Source organism: Drosophila willistoni, assembly GCF_018902025.1.
Source record: "Drosophila willistoni isolate 14030-0811.24 chromosome 2L unlocalized genomic scaffold, UCI_dwil_1.1 Seg168, whole genome shotgun sequence".
NCBI lineage: Eukaryota > Metazoa > Arthropoda > Insecta > Diptera > Drosophilidae > Drosophila > Drosophila willistoni.
The window spans coordinates 5,448,673-5,462,719 of record NW_025814047.1 but is presented as its reverse complement, the minus strand read 5'-3'; the positions used below and the strand labels follow the sequence as shown (position 1 = coordinate 5,462,719).

The window sequence follows — 14,047 nt, the reverse complement described above, 5'->3', positions numbered from 1 at the left end:
TACAAAACATTTTTTAACTTTATGAACTCAGCAACTGATAGCACTTGAAACTCTATGATTAACCCTCGCATTGCAATGTCCAATGTGCCGTTGTCCATGCAGCATCAGAGTTCTCCCTAAGTGCATGCGTGTATGCTGGTTGTTTTCTGCCAGGCCATATCCATATCCATATCTGCTCTATTCGTAAAATTATTACACTTGACATGATTGAATATGCCGCTGAGTACCAGTTGTGAGTTGCAACAGCGGTTACCACCACGGCCATAGAACCGAGGAGGAGATACTCGAGTTTTGTTGGTCTCTTGTTGTTTGGTGCTGGGTTGTGCGCGGTTGGACATAGTTGTATTTTTTTGTTGTCTCTTTCTTCCTACAGAGACGTGGGCACATACCGTTTTCTTTTTTTTTTGGGTTTATCTACATACATTCATATATATATATATATATCTAGTAAGTTGAACTTGCTGCAAATAGAAGTAACATATATGAGACTAAGACTAATAGGGCTTAGCATATCAAATTTTAGCTTGCATAAGTAATGCAAGTAAGTAAGTAATGTTACTTCTATAAGTACATAAGTACTGACTTACATAAGTAAGTTCATTGATTTTACCTATCGCTTTTGTCTAATCATAATGATCAGTTTAAAAATTTTAACAACTTCATTTAGTACCTAAAATATGTAAGTAAAATAAATTTTATTTTGCACTCGAGTGTCTGCATACCGCATACAATTGCTCATTAGTTAAATTTATGAACTATAGTCATGATCAAATAATAGTTTATCGCATCGAAGACTGCTATTATATCCGGTCATTCGTGATAGTTCATTTTCGATATCATGGAAATAAATCGATACCGATAAAACCCTACCATTTCAGGTTTTGCCTAAAAAAACCTCCTTCCTATGTAGTGCATGATATACCAATCGCATTCTTATATGTTTTAAGTGAATAGACTTTCCCAGATGCTCCAATTTATAATGTAAGAATCGAGTAGAATAGAATTTCACCGCTAGCCAATGATTTGGCAGGTCCCTAGAGCACGAGGAATATTATTAGAATGCCTTATGTTTTTTACCTTTAAAAATTAATAACAGAACACAAAACAAAGTGGGTTTCGTATATTTTGTCACCACTTTTAAAAAATATTCAGTCTTCGGACTTTCAACATATTACACCCATACCACTGACACCGGCTGTTTCTAAATTCATTTATAGATTTTCCGCTTATGTAAATTAACAAGTTTTAAAAAAATTGTGGTGAGTTCAGTGTTTCCTGTATGTGACGAACCCTCCCAAGCAGGAGAAAGGTGTCAATAATGTGGCGAACACTAAGAAATGCCCAGAAAATGGCACTGATCAACCAAGGTTATAGGGTTCTGGGTGAATATAAATTACTTGAACAAGCGGAACTTAAAAATATCTATGCCCTACCAAGCTATGCCAGTGGACTGCATTGGTTTGGAGTTATCTTTATACATAGCGGCATCTATGCTGGAAGTATGTTTCGCTTTTCCATTTTACTTCCCGATCATTTTCCCGAGGACGTTAGCTTGCCAACGGTTATCTTTCAAACGGAGGTTTTCCATCCTCACATTTGTCCGGTAACCAAATCATTGGATCTAACGCCCTGTTTTAGGGAATGGAAAAAGGATCAGCATCACATTTGGCATATTTTAAAGTATATTCAGACCATTTTCTCCGACCCTGAGGGTAGCGTTTCTGTGACAGAAACACCTAGTGGCGATACGGTCACACTGAACGAAGTCCATAATAGGGAAGCATTGAATTTACTATCGAAAAACCGTATGGAGTACATCAAGCGTGTGGAAGAGAGCATAGTGTTTAGCAGAAAGCATATGTACGACAAGCCACCAACCGATGATGCTCATTATATTGTCTTTGAGCCATACTCTGCCGATCGTCACGGGAAGGCTATGGAGCAGCTTAAGCCATCCAATTGGCACAATACGGTGGACACAATGGCCACTTCATTACCAGCTAAATGTGTGGCTCGCATTGATTCGGCCAGACAGTTGCATGAGGAGGAAGCCAAACAAGAAGTCCCGGTAAACCGGAAAAATCTTAAAGAAAAGAAACTCACAGTCACCGCCAATAGTCGACGTTTACAGAACTACTAGAAAGTAATTTAATTAAGATGATTTCTTAATTCGAATCGACAAGTTAATTTTAAATATTTTTGATGTTAACTTTGCGATATTCGAATTGAAGAGTTTCATCTAAATTGGATTGCAATATATTTCGCCCAACGTATTGTGCAAGGAATTGGTACGACAATTTGGTAGTAACTTCGGATTAAACCTGCTCTTTCTTCAGTGCTTGATGAATTTCAATTCCTGACATTCTGTAATATTATAAATGGAAAGTTTAAAGAACAGATCATTATAGTAAACATTTCAAAACAATAAAATAAGACAAATTAATTAACTATGTATTTCTTGTGGGATCAGATAGTGGGATAGTAAATTTGGCGGAAACGCATAGAGGAAAGCATATTCTTGCGAGTTCACATAGCGATGACGGTCCGTCTAGTTCAACTCAAACTCGTCTCAGGATTTGGAAGTGGACAACGCCTTGTAAATTTCAGATTCTTCAGGGTCGGATCGTTAAATCATACAAAGATATAGCTCCTATAGGAACGAACAGTGACTTTTATATATAGCTGATCCTTTGTTTATCTAATGATTCACGATAGTCAAACGATTGCCATAGTAAATCTAAAAATCGAATAGCCTACAAAATCTGAGCAATTTTCTTTTAAGCTTTGATTATTTCACTTTTTTTACACATTGGACATTTTAATGGTCGATTTAATAGCTAGGCAATACGGTTTACACGAAATTCAGAAACATTTAAACCAAAAATAAACGGATTTATCATTGCGCTTTTCGACTTCTTAATTTTGAACGTTGATTTTTGGTGTATGCTAGTGCAATAGTTTGTAATGTTGAGCATTTGCCTATTTATGTATATGTATTTGTCGTGTTTTATTTTGCAAGATAATTATTGTTTAGGAGGTTTATATAAAAATACATCTTATTAAAGGTTACAAGATTCTGAATGACAATCGAAGTTTGGCTTGGATCTACTTTGGCATACGTTTATGACTGTTCGACGTATAGCACTCGTCTTTGGCATTCTACTTGACCGTGCAAGCTATCAAAATACAAATGTCTTCTTCGACGAAAAAGCAGCTTCCTTATGTCATGTATTGTTTGACCTTTCGCCCATTGAGGCTTACAAAATATTTATAACTTTCATGTCCAGATGTAATTGAATGTCTCTTTTTCGCCCAGCAGGAAACTATTTAGATGATATTGTACTTTTATTACAATTGTAATGAATCTTGTAAATATTAATTGTCTAATAAATTGATGTACACATTGTTCAATTAAAAGAATACATTTGTTGCATTTAGCTTAACAACACGAAATGTTTTTGTTCATTCAACAATAGAGAATGCGTATGTGTGTGTGTGTGTGTGTGTATGTGTGTGTTGTAGCCAAAAAGGAAAATAAATAAACCAGAATGCTTTACAATGTTTTCCATTCATAGACAAAACTTTTACCAAGAATGAACTTTTAATCAAGAGTTTTTTTTAATGAATGGATTTATTGCTAAAATAACTATATGTGTATCTAAAACATATTTTTGAGTGCATTTGCTAATTATGTCAACATATATGTATCTAATTTCCAATTCTAATTACTGTCTGCATCTGCAAAAGTGAATCCAAGCCGTCGTCATCGTTATCATCAGTTGGTGCATATAAACCAAATGTGACAATTTGATTTATCACTGCACTTTGCCTGTGCAGACTGCTCTCTGATGATCATAGCCTCCCTTTTTTCGGGCCTTCTTGACTTTTGCAAATTTGTCGTAAAATTATTATGGATTATGGCTGTGTGGAAAGTGCATTTGGCCATATTTTAGGCCATTTCTAACTTGGCTTTTAGTATTTGGAAGGGGCTGTTCCAAGTGGGCGAGACAGACGGCAACATTACATTAACAGCCTCTCTCTCTCTCTTTCTAAACTAATCACTTGTATGTATTTGCATTTGTCCTAATGGCATTGCATGTTAAATGTGTCTTCTCCTTGCATCCGACACTTCTCTAAGGGACTGAATAAGACGACTATGTCAATGGTATTTAGTATACTTAATCTATCATCTTTAATTTTATCGATAGTGTCTATCTTGTTTGGCAAAAACAAAAACACAAGTCAGAGTTTCTAATAGATTTATTTTCGTTAATTTTGCACAATCGAGAATAAAAAGTAAATAAAAAATGTAATTTATGTTGCGTAAGTTTAAATTTCAAATAATAAATTTATAAAGTTACAACTTTTATATAATTCCGATTTTTGTGGTGAACAAGCCAAATTTAAGTCATTTTATGATTTTATGGTATTTTTGTTTATTTTATATTTCAAAAATTATATTTCTTTATGAAAAAAAAAATAAAAAAATAATACAAAATAAATACTAGTTCTTCAAATATAATAAATATGGTATATATCTGATTGCATCGTTCTTAGTGACCAAAAAAAAAAAAATAAAAATAACTGTCGACGATCTAGATCGTCTCCTAGAAGCGTTGTGTATTTATGTATGTAATGGACAAAAGTATTTGGAATTGGTCCTCAATATAAACATTATAAATATTTTGTATACAATCGATTTGTAGCTTTTTTTCTACATCAACATTTTGCAAGAAAATTTGGAAAAAAAGAAAAAAGTTGAATTGAAGCAACTCTCTCATAAGTGAACACCCTTAAGACCGACAAAAATACAGTTAATACTATAGATGTGCGCTACGTAATGTGTTTCTTTTTTTTTTAAACCAAATGTTATAAAAAAAAATTATTTAAAAAGCATGGATTGTGTTGATTTTTTAAAAGCTTCTTTAATTAAAGGCTATACATTTTTTCACAAAAATAAAACTTACGTTAACACAAGGGCAGAGCGGCAACACGTGACAAAATATAAAGCCCATTGTTTCTTTTGGTTTTTGTTTTTTTGTTCTGTTTCCTTGCACTTTGTGAGCGCATCATCATTCCCTGGTGGTATCCTGTTGGCCATCCCCTGCTGCTTCAGTTATCAACAGTCATCAAAACAATTGCCACCACTGTGGCGAATACGACAACGGCCCGTCGCGGCGGCGAGGGAGAACTTCAAGAGAGATGAGACTCTCCGACTTGTGTGGACTTGGTTTGGCGGCTGTAGGTTCGTTAGTTTTGTATTCGTTTGTCTGACAAGTTGGCGGGTCTAACTAAACTAAAACGCCAAAGCTAAATCGTATTCAAGTTCAATTGCGCCAACAGGTAAAGCGAAGACAGCAAAGACAACGGGACGATCATATTGGATAACATTACCTAACGACGACGGCACAGTGTTTCCAGGTGAGCAAAGAATGTTCAAGTGAAGATGTAACGAGAAAAATGTGTATTTTGTTATTTTATTTTTTTAACAAAGTTAGTCAGTTTGTTTTTTGTCAGGACATTTCTTGGCGATGTAATGGAAGCTATAGTGAAAATGATTTATAAAGTGATTTATTTGTTAAATTTTTAAAATATTTTGGAGTACTTCCATGAAATGTTTCGCGTTTCAATTTGGAACAGGAGTACTAAATGAGTCACATAGGTTTTTAAGTAATACATTTAAACATATATTAAATCTAACCTTAAAAATTCTTTTTCCCCCAAAATCTAAAGGAACTTTACTGATCTAAAAGATTTGTTTAAGATAATTCTCGAACTGTTGCTGATAGTCTTTCTTAATTCAAATTGAGTATAGCAAATGATAAATTCAGACATTCAGAGAAGGCCACTATCTATTTCAATTATTAGTATATTAACCAATATTAACAAATAAACTTAAATTATTGTTTCCAAATTTACGTGCGACGACTATAAGAAAATCTGTTAAAAGAACAGAACTCAACTCGATGGCTAGGTTTTGACTTATGACGACTCTATTACATAATAATACTTTTCGGTGTAAATAAGTCATTATATAATTGAATATTAAATTTTTTAAATTACTGAGAATCGATTTATAGAGATTCTAAAATATTTAAAATACTTTGCTTAACTTATTTAGTTACTCTTATAGTTCTTCCATTTACAGAGTGATTCTATTAGTCTTTAATTGTCTTATAGTTATAAAAGTAAGGGAGAAAGTACTTTCATAAATCCTAATCTTGGAATGGCTTTGTGTGGTCACTGTTCATCCTGTTGCATGAGTTTTGGCTTGTGGGTAGATTGTCTTCAAATTCGATTTCTTTGGAAAACCGCTAGAGACTCCCGCTTCTCTACCACTGATGACGACAGCATCAGGCATTAGCAGCAGCAGCAACAGCAGCAGACAACGACCCGATCCTGATTTCGTATCCGATTCCGATCGAATGCTTATTCTGCTTAGCATTTGGTGAGGCAAACGACACAGATTGGTATTTATATGCAAGTTCATGGCTTGGTCGAAGCGCGCACACACATCATCATCGATTATAATCGAAATGGGATTGTAAATCAAATTGCATTGAATGGTAGTGACTTTAAAATGGGCTTCATTATCGCCGGTGCCGCACACTATAGCACGTCCTGGCTGCCTGCTTGCTTTCAGAGGGAGACAGAGATATAGAGAGCCTCTTGTCGTTGGCATTGTCGGCGTTTGGCATTTGCGGTGGCAACAACTGCCGCTGCTGCCGTCGTAATGTTGCTGGTGTTGCTATTGCTATTGCTGCTGCTGCTGCTGCAACCAAAGTGACATTCAATGCCATAATTTATGAGTTTATCTTTTTCGCGCCGCCAAATCGTACACTAAATGCTTTCTGCTTGGGTCTGGTCTGGTCTCTGGTCTCTCCAGTCTCGTCCATATGCCCAGCCTGTGCTTTAGTTAGCTCTAAGAGAAGCATATGCAAACCAATGAATGGCAAACAAACGAAAAACGGTCGCAGTCGCATATTTTATGGCACTATGTGGCATATACAGACAGTACCAAAAAGTTACGCCGTGCTCGCCATGCCCATGTTGTCGTTGTCGATCGTTTAATGTTGAGCAATTAAAATTGAAGTTTTTTTGTGTGGCTTAGTATATACATCGACTATGATTCTGATTCTGACTGTGACTCTTTGGTATTTGCTGTCTGTGTAGCACATTATGAGTTATGAGGTCTGCGGCCCTTTTATTTTTCACTTTTTCTATTTTCCTTTTTCTTTTTTTTTTTTTTTTTTTTTAGTTTTTCGTACTTTGTTCTGTCAATATCGTTTGGCTGCATTAGATGTGCCATGTTGTGGTTGACTGTGCCATTGAAAAATAACGTCCTATTATAAAAATATTTACTTTATGGGGGTTAAGGTATAAATAACACCACAAACATGCAAATTTCAGTTTGCTATAATTTTAGTGAAGAATAAAAAATAAATGAACAAAATTAATACTTTCGAATAGTATTTCTCTTTGTGTTCCACTAATACAAAATTGTTCACGCTACTATTTTTGCACTTTTAAGTTACGACATCTCCTAAAGCAGAGGGAATTTAAATATTTGAATCATAGACCCGAAGTGAGCATAATCTTTTAGATAAGTATACTTACTTTTGTCTCTGAGTTTTCTGAAAGCTTTTACTATTTTTCGGGCCGATCCTTTTCGATCTTCGACAACAAGGAGGCTTCGCGCTTGGTTGACTCCTCCGTGTCCCCTTTACTTTTTGAATTGGAAAGCTTGTCTCGAGTGCCAAAACGGGGGATTGCCCCCTGTGTGCAAAACTTTGGCTTATACAGCTTTGAACGCTGTAACCAGTTTTACAAAGCCAACATCGTTAGTCCTGTGTGCAAAACCTTGACTCCTTCGGCCTTTTAAACTGCAGGATGTGTTCTAGGGCCGCTATAAGCTGCAGGAAGAGTTTTAAAACTGATAGTGTTTTCCCAAGTCCTTGACTTCTGTGCTGAATCTGCAGAACCTGTTCCACAGCCTTGCGACTTTGGTCCTATGTCCGGTTCCTCGACCTGAACATGAAATTGAACAACTCCTCCGCTATTTCCTATAAATCTCTTAGATGGGATCGTTTTTGACTCGGCTTTCATATAGCAAAAATTCGTCTGAACAGCCCAACTCAATCCTCACATTGGAAACATATGTAGGTACTTGTTCCAAACCTTATTTGCCAATCGCCCAAACTTTTATTTTAAAAGTCTTTTCCTTTTAGAGGTTATCTCAGTATTTCTTAGTTATTTAAAGTCTTAAACTGAATTCTCTGCCGTTTCTTTCTTACGATAACTTTATAGCAGTTGGAACTCACATACGTTTGATTCGAAAGTTTTATTGTATAACACAATGAGAAATCTCTAGTTTCTTGTTAATGCCGTTAAAACAACTGAGTTGTTGATTCCATTTTTGACCGGAAATGTGAATGAAATATGCATTCATTGTTTTATGTCGAATATTCTTTTAAGCTTTTTGACCAAAATTCATAAACCTTTTTCATTATCTGTGCTAATATTATGACTGTTGGCTTCGAGTTTCTACAAAAAGTTGTTTACTCTTCATTAATCCGTAAATCAAATGTCATGGTTAGTAATAAAACTTAATTTAATGGCAAAGAATTCTAAATAGATGACTTTTTATTGCTAAACCAATTGATCATTTCGACACTTACTTAAGAATTGACTAGAGCGCAGAGCTTTGGAATTGGATATAGGAACCACAATTCACAATTATCTATCACATTTTTGCATAAGAACCGACAAGAAGAGTTTTCACAGCATTCCTCGAGCTGTTAAAAGTGCAATCCAACCGACAACAAGAAGAGGAGGAAGAAGCTGGTAACCTAAGCAATATGTTGCCCACTTCTTTTCAATTTCAACGCACTTCTCTACTGCCGAGAGATAGAAAAAGAAAAGAAACATGTAATCAGAGGTCCTAATTCTAAACCGTATTTCATGGCCGAAATGCCAACCGGTTGGCTGGTTGGTCAAGTTTAACTAATACATCATTATGCTGGCATTTTCCTGTGCATCGTCTTACACTCTCGTAATAATCAATTACGCGTCGAGCACGATCTTGGCTAAGAAAAAAAAAAAAAGAGCGCGCGCGATCTTCGCATGCCATGCCGCTCGATCATCATCATCATGATCATTCCATTCCATTTCAGCTTGAAGCTTCTCTATCTCTAACTCTCTGACTTTAGCTATTTTCGCTATTCGAGTTGAAATCCATGCGCCAATAATAAATTACAAAACAAAACTTTAAGAACAGGTTCAATTATATTTAACAAGAGATGCGGTGAAAACAGCTGATTGCTAGGTATACACCATACGAAAAAAGTGGATGGGAGTAGGTAGATAGTCTCTAGGGGGAGGAAGGATGAGGAGGGGTATGCATAGGCCAATGGCAAATTAAATAGATTTACGCTGGTAAAGTGTTGCTGATTGGGATAATCAACGCGCTTGCAGAAATGTTGCTGTTGATGTTGCTGTTGCTGTTGCTGCTGTCAAGGCATCATTATTAACCGCCTCTAGTTGTGTTGCTGTTGCAGCAGTTATAGCTGTTGTTGTTCCTGTTGTTGCTCACCATCATTTTGCCTGAACATCAGCTTGAAGCTTCTCAATTGTTGGCAACGTCGTTAATCCCAATTTTGCATTGAAATTTGCCTGGTTTGTTGACGTCGAGCAGAAGGAACACCAACAGCACCAACAACAACAACCCACATTGACACACTTAACATGTGAGTATGTGTGTGTGTGACTCGGTGTGTGTGCAATGTGTTGTTGCTTTTGTATTTCCGGTTGTGTAAAAGCACGCGTCCGGTTTTAATAAATTGCTGTAGCTACTCAAGTGTTTGTGCAGCACAGCAGCAGCAGCAACATGTTGTTGCTGTTGTCAGCGGCTGCTTCTCGCTTTAAACTCTTCCTATACCATCGTCTATATACTATTGTTGTTGCTGTAGTGGCTGGTTGGTTGCCATGTTACCATGTTGATATCACCCGCAGCGTAAATCTTGTGGATTAATCCAATTTAACACTTTATGCTGCACTGCGCTTTGGCTCTGGTGCAACAGCACCAGCAGCAGCAGCAGCAGGTATTGCAGCAAAAAGGGTACAAACATGGTTTGTAGGAAGCAACAGCGGCAAAATATGGTAGTCTGTACCTCTTTACCTCTCGTATAATTTGGTCAGTTCTTTTAGGCGCCTACACTGAACAAAATGGTTGACCTTCTAATATGTTAAAAAATATTGTATTAATTTATTACATTTATAGAGCGATTCTTTTTATTGATATACATTGACTGAGGCTATCAAGTGTTTTAATATAGTAAATTGTATGTATATACATATACAGTCCCGGAGTTGAATTGGACTGTCAGCGATCTTCTTGTTAAACGCTTTAAAAAAAATTGTAAAAAATCCTAAAATTTGGAATAGTGATTTCAAAACAAACGATAACAAAATTTCCAATACTCCAAAATTCTAAAAATTGCATCAAAAAATATCGACAAAAACAAATTTGAAAAAAAATTCACAACCAAGAATATCTCCTTTATACTTACCTACTTATGTATAACTAATAAGTATTAATACCATAGCGAATCAATAAATATAATAAAGCATTTTGTGAGTCCCGTCAGATCTGATAAATCGAGGTTCCACGATTTATGTACGTATATTCTATTTTTTTTTAATTGCTTTGCAACTATTTTTGAAACTGATAACTGATATATGTAATTATTTTGCAGTGTATTTTTTGGTGACCTTTTTGCAGTCGCCGTTGCTTTGTGGCTTTGCTAGTTGGCAACCTTTGGCACACACACACACACACACACACAAAAACTCATACCCAATCATATCTATGTTGCACCCCACCGATTCAAAGGCTTTCTTCCTCACAGCAACACGGTTTTTTTTTTGGGGGTTTTAAGGCCATCCCACTTAGCCCTTTTTTCGTGGGCTAGATTTGCTTCTGGCTGTTGGCTTTTATTTTATTATTATTTCTTCGTTTTGTTGAGTGCGCGCACAAAATTTAATACGCTTGTGGTCACATGTGTTGCACTCTTTTTTACATATTTATAAAATGGCAAAGACAGCATGAGGCGACACCACAAAACCCCACCCACAACCTTAACTCCCGTCTGTCCCTTCTTTGACACCCACGCCGCCGTGTTGCGCTTTTCTTTTTCTGCACTTTTCATTTCTTTTTACCCATTTTTTTTTTCATTTTTTTTTTGTTTTTTAGTTCCGGAGCAGAGCGCGAATTTAATTAAAATATGCAAATCGCTTTGTGGCATTTTGATCAAGTGTTGAGAGTAGACACTGCTACAAGTCCAAGTCCGTTTAAGCCACACTGTCAGCTCACGGTTGTTGCTGACTATTCCCATATTGGTGTTTTAGTTTTTTGGGCGGGAGTTTGTCTTTTTGAATACTTCAACTTGGACCGATAAAAGTAAACGATAACAACGAACGTAAGGCATGGCAGATTTTTTTTGGTTTTGGTCTGGTTTTTGCCTTTTCTCCTTTTGAGACGAAATCTCAAACCAAATCCCTGCTAACTTTTGTATACAGATATGTTAATAGTGCTCATTTAGTGCTCTGCTCGATTCAGAAAGCTGGATAATCCAAGAACTCTGCAGTACAAATTAAATTTATTGCACATTTTATTTCCTTTGATGTTCGTTTGTTAACAAAATTGTTCGGTTCGTTGGGGATTAAGGTAACGGACGCGGATTAGCCATGGCATTAACTAAACAGAGAGACAACATCGTGATATGGCGTAACTCTTGCACTTCATCACTTCTTCGCGGGGCTTGTACATTTTGCTCCAAAAAAAAAAAAAAAAATGCAAATACCCTGGACTAAAAATGTTTTATAGAGTTATATGGAATATATATTATGAACTCTAGATAATACATATAATGATTCTTTTGTATTGTATTGTGTGCTGCAAATAGACTCTGAACTAATTAAAATAAAATATGGCTTGAAAAAGAGAAGAACAACAAATTTTTGAACAGTTTTTAATTGAATAATTCGTATAATATCTGTTTAACAAGCTATACAGCATTAAATCCTTTTCCAAATTCATTAAATTAATACCTCTTAACATCAGTTTTCTTTAAAATTCTACTAAAATCTAATGAAAATGATTAAAGACACCCGTTTCATTGTTTTTTATGGCGCTGGTTGCTATATAGTTAAAGTGATAATCACTTTCTAGTTCTAGAAGGCATTTCTAGATTTATTTGATTTTGTTGAATTTTTATCTCACAAATTTCTAAAACTTACTGTAAGAATGCAAATGGTAATTCCTTTCCTATGTAGATTTCGCAATAAGAAATTTTATTTGCATGTAGGAATGCGAACAATATCAGTGAAACTAACTCGATAGGTTAGTAATCGAGAGATTGACCTTATGGGGTCGGAGAAGCTTCCTTCTGCCTGTTACATACATTTTGTCGAATTTAATATACCACTTCACCCTATGAAGGCATGGTATAAAAATGTGGTAAATGATTATTGATTATAAAGGAGGTAAAAAAATTACTTTATAATAGCACTAGAATTCAGAGTTTTTGGTAGAGGGTATCAGCAATTCGGTAACATTGCGAAATAACATTTTCCTTGGTTGCTCCATCGTTGCATTATACTTGAATGTTTCATTTGCATTTTTATAGCAAATGTCTGGACTAAGACGGAGACAGAGGGTGAGAGAAAGAGAGATAGCTTAATGCCGTGAGACGGTTGCGGAGAGATAGGGGAGCGAGATAGTAAAGTAACAAAGTCACAGAAATGCGATTAAGTCATTTGGTTGGCTTACAACTACCGCCACATTGCATCGTTTCATTCTACTCTCTTCTTTTACTTGGCGCACAACATTTTGTGCTCACTGTTTCGTTGTCCCATTTGTCCCTTTTGTCTGTTGCTGCTGCTGCTGCTGCTACTGCTCATTGTGCACTCTTTGTGCACTCTTAATTTGGTCTAATTAAACTGAGAATGTGTATGCATAAAAATCAAATAAAAGTAAAAAATTATTTACTCCTGCGCGCATTTAACTTAAGGGACAAAGAAGCAAGCATTTGCATATTGTATATAGACTTTAAGTAAAATTGACACTAGTTCAACGAATATGTTTACAATTTAAATTTTTTTCAAGCTATCTTTGTTACATGGAAAATAAATGAATAAAAATATATGTAAACTATCTAGGGAACCCCTTTTGAAAGCGGTTTCATCTTAATGCATGCTTTTACAATTGAAATCAATAGTTAAGACATATCTGAATAGGTACAATCAAACTATAGTTAAATTGTAAATTTGCAATAAATTTTTCGGGAAATTGAATAACCCAAAAAAATTTATTTTAAGATGTTCATGCTTGAATAATAAGATTCATTTCTTTATCTTATTATCAGATCTTGAATTCGAAGCGTGAGAATGATTTTACAGATGAATGTTGATGCTGATCAAGAATATATATGCTTTATAAGGTTGGAAAAAATTCCATCTCTGCGTTGCAAACAGTCGACCATGCACCATCTCTTTAGAGGAGATGGCATAAGGTTTTGCCGTGCCGAAATTTAATATCCATATCACCATTAAGAACAGACCTTCCTATCTCAGGCGTTTCGATTGGCCTTTTTAACGATATTTTTCGAATGTAAATTCGCTCTTCACAAAATGGCAAAACACAACAGAAAGAAACAAAATTCAAATAAATTTGCAACGGATTCGGCTATTAGTAATAGACTATCGATAAAATGACAACATTTTTTATAGGGTATAGGTTTTTCCCTCAGATTTTAATGAACTTGAAGACATGCCATGTTAAGTTTTGTAGGTGAGTAGGCATGCAATCCATTCAAATCATCCATCTTCTCTATACAAGTGCGTTTCTATTCTATCAACCACTATTCAAATTCTAAGTTTCATTTTCAATTTACAGATCGCGATGATTTCAGTTTGTTTGTTCTGGAACACGACAACAACCAAATATAAACAATTAAAAAAAAAAGTTAAAAGTAAAAACATATTTTAT

At 35.4% G+C, this 14,047-nt stretch overlaps 1 protein-coding gene across 1 annotated transcript; it reads left to right on the top strand.

Moving 5' to 3' along the window:
• The first annotated feature begins 1,128 nt into the window (after positions 1 to 1,128).
• Positions 1,129 to 2,443, top strand: LOC6640712 (protein crossbronx-like). The gene has a single exon (XM_002063829.4). The coding sequence runs from the start codon at positions 1,319 to 1,321 to the stop codon at positions 2,138 to 2,140; it is 822 nt and encodes a 273-aa protein (XP_002063865.1). The 5' UTR covers positions 1,129 to 1,318; the 3' UTR covers positions 2,141 to 2,443.
• Positions 2,444 to 14,047: the final 11,604 nt, after the last annotated feature.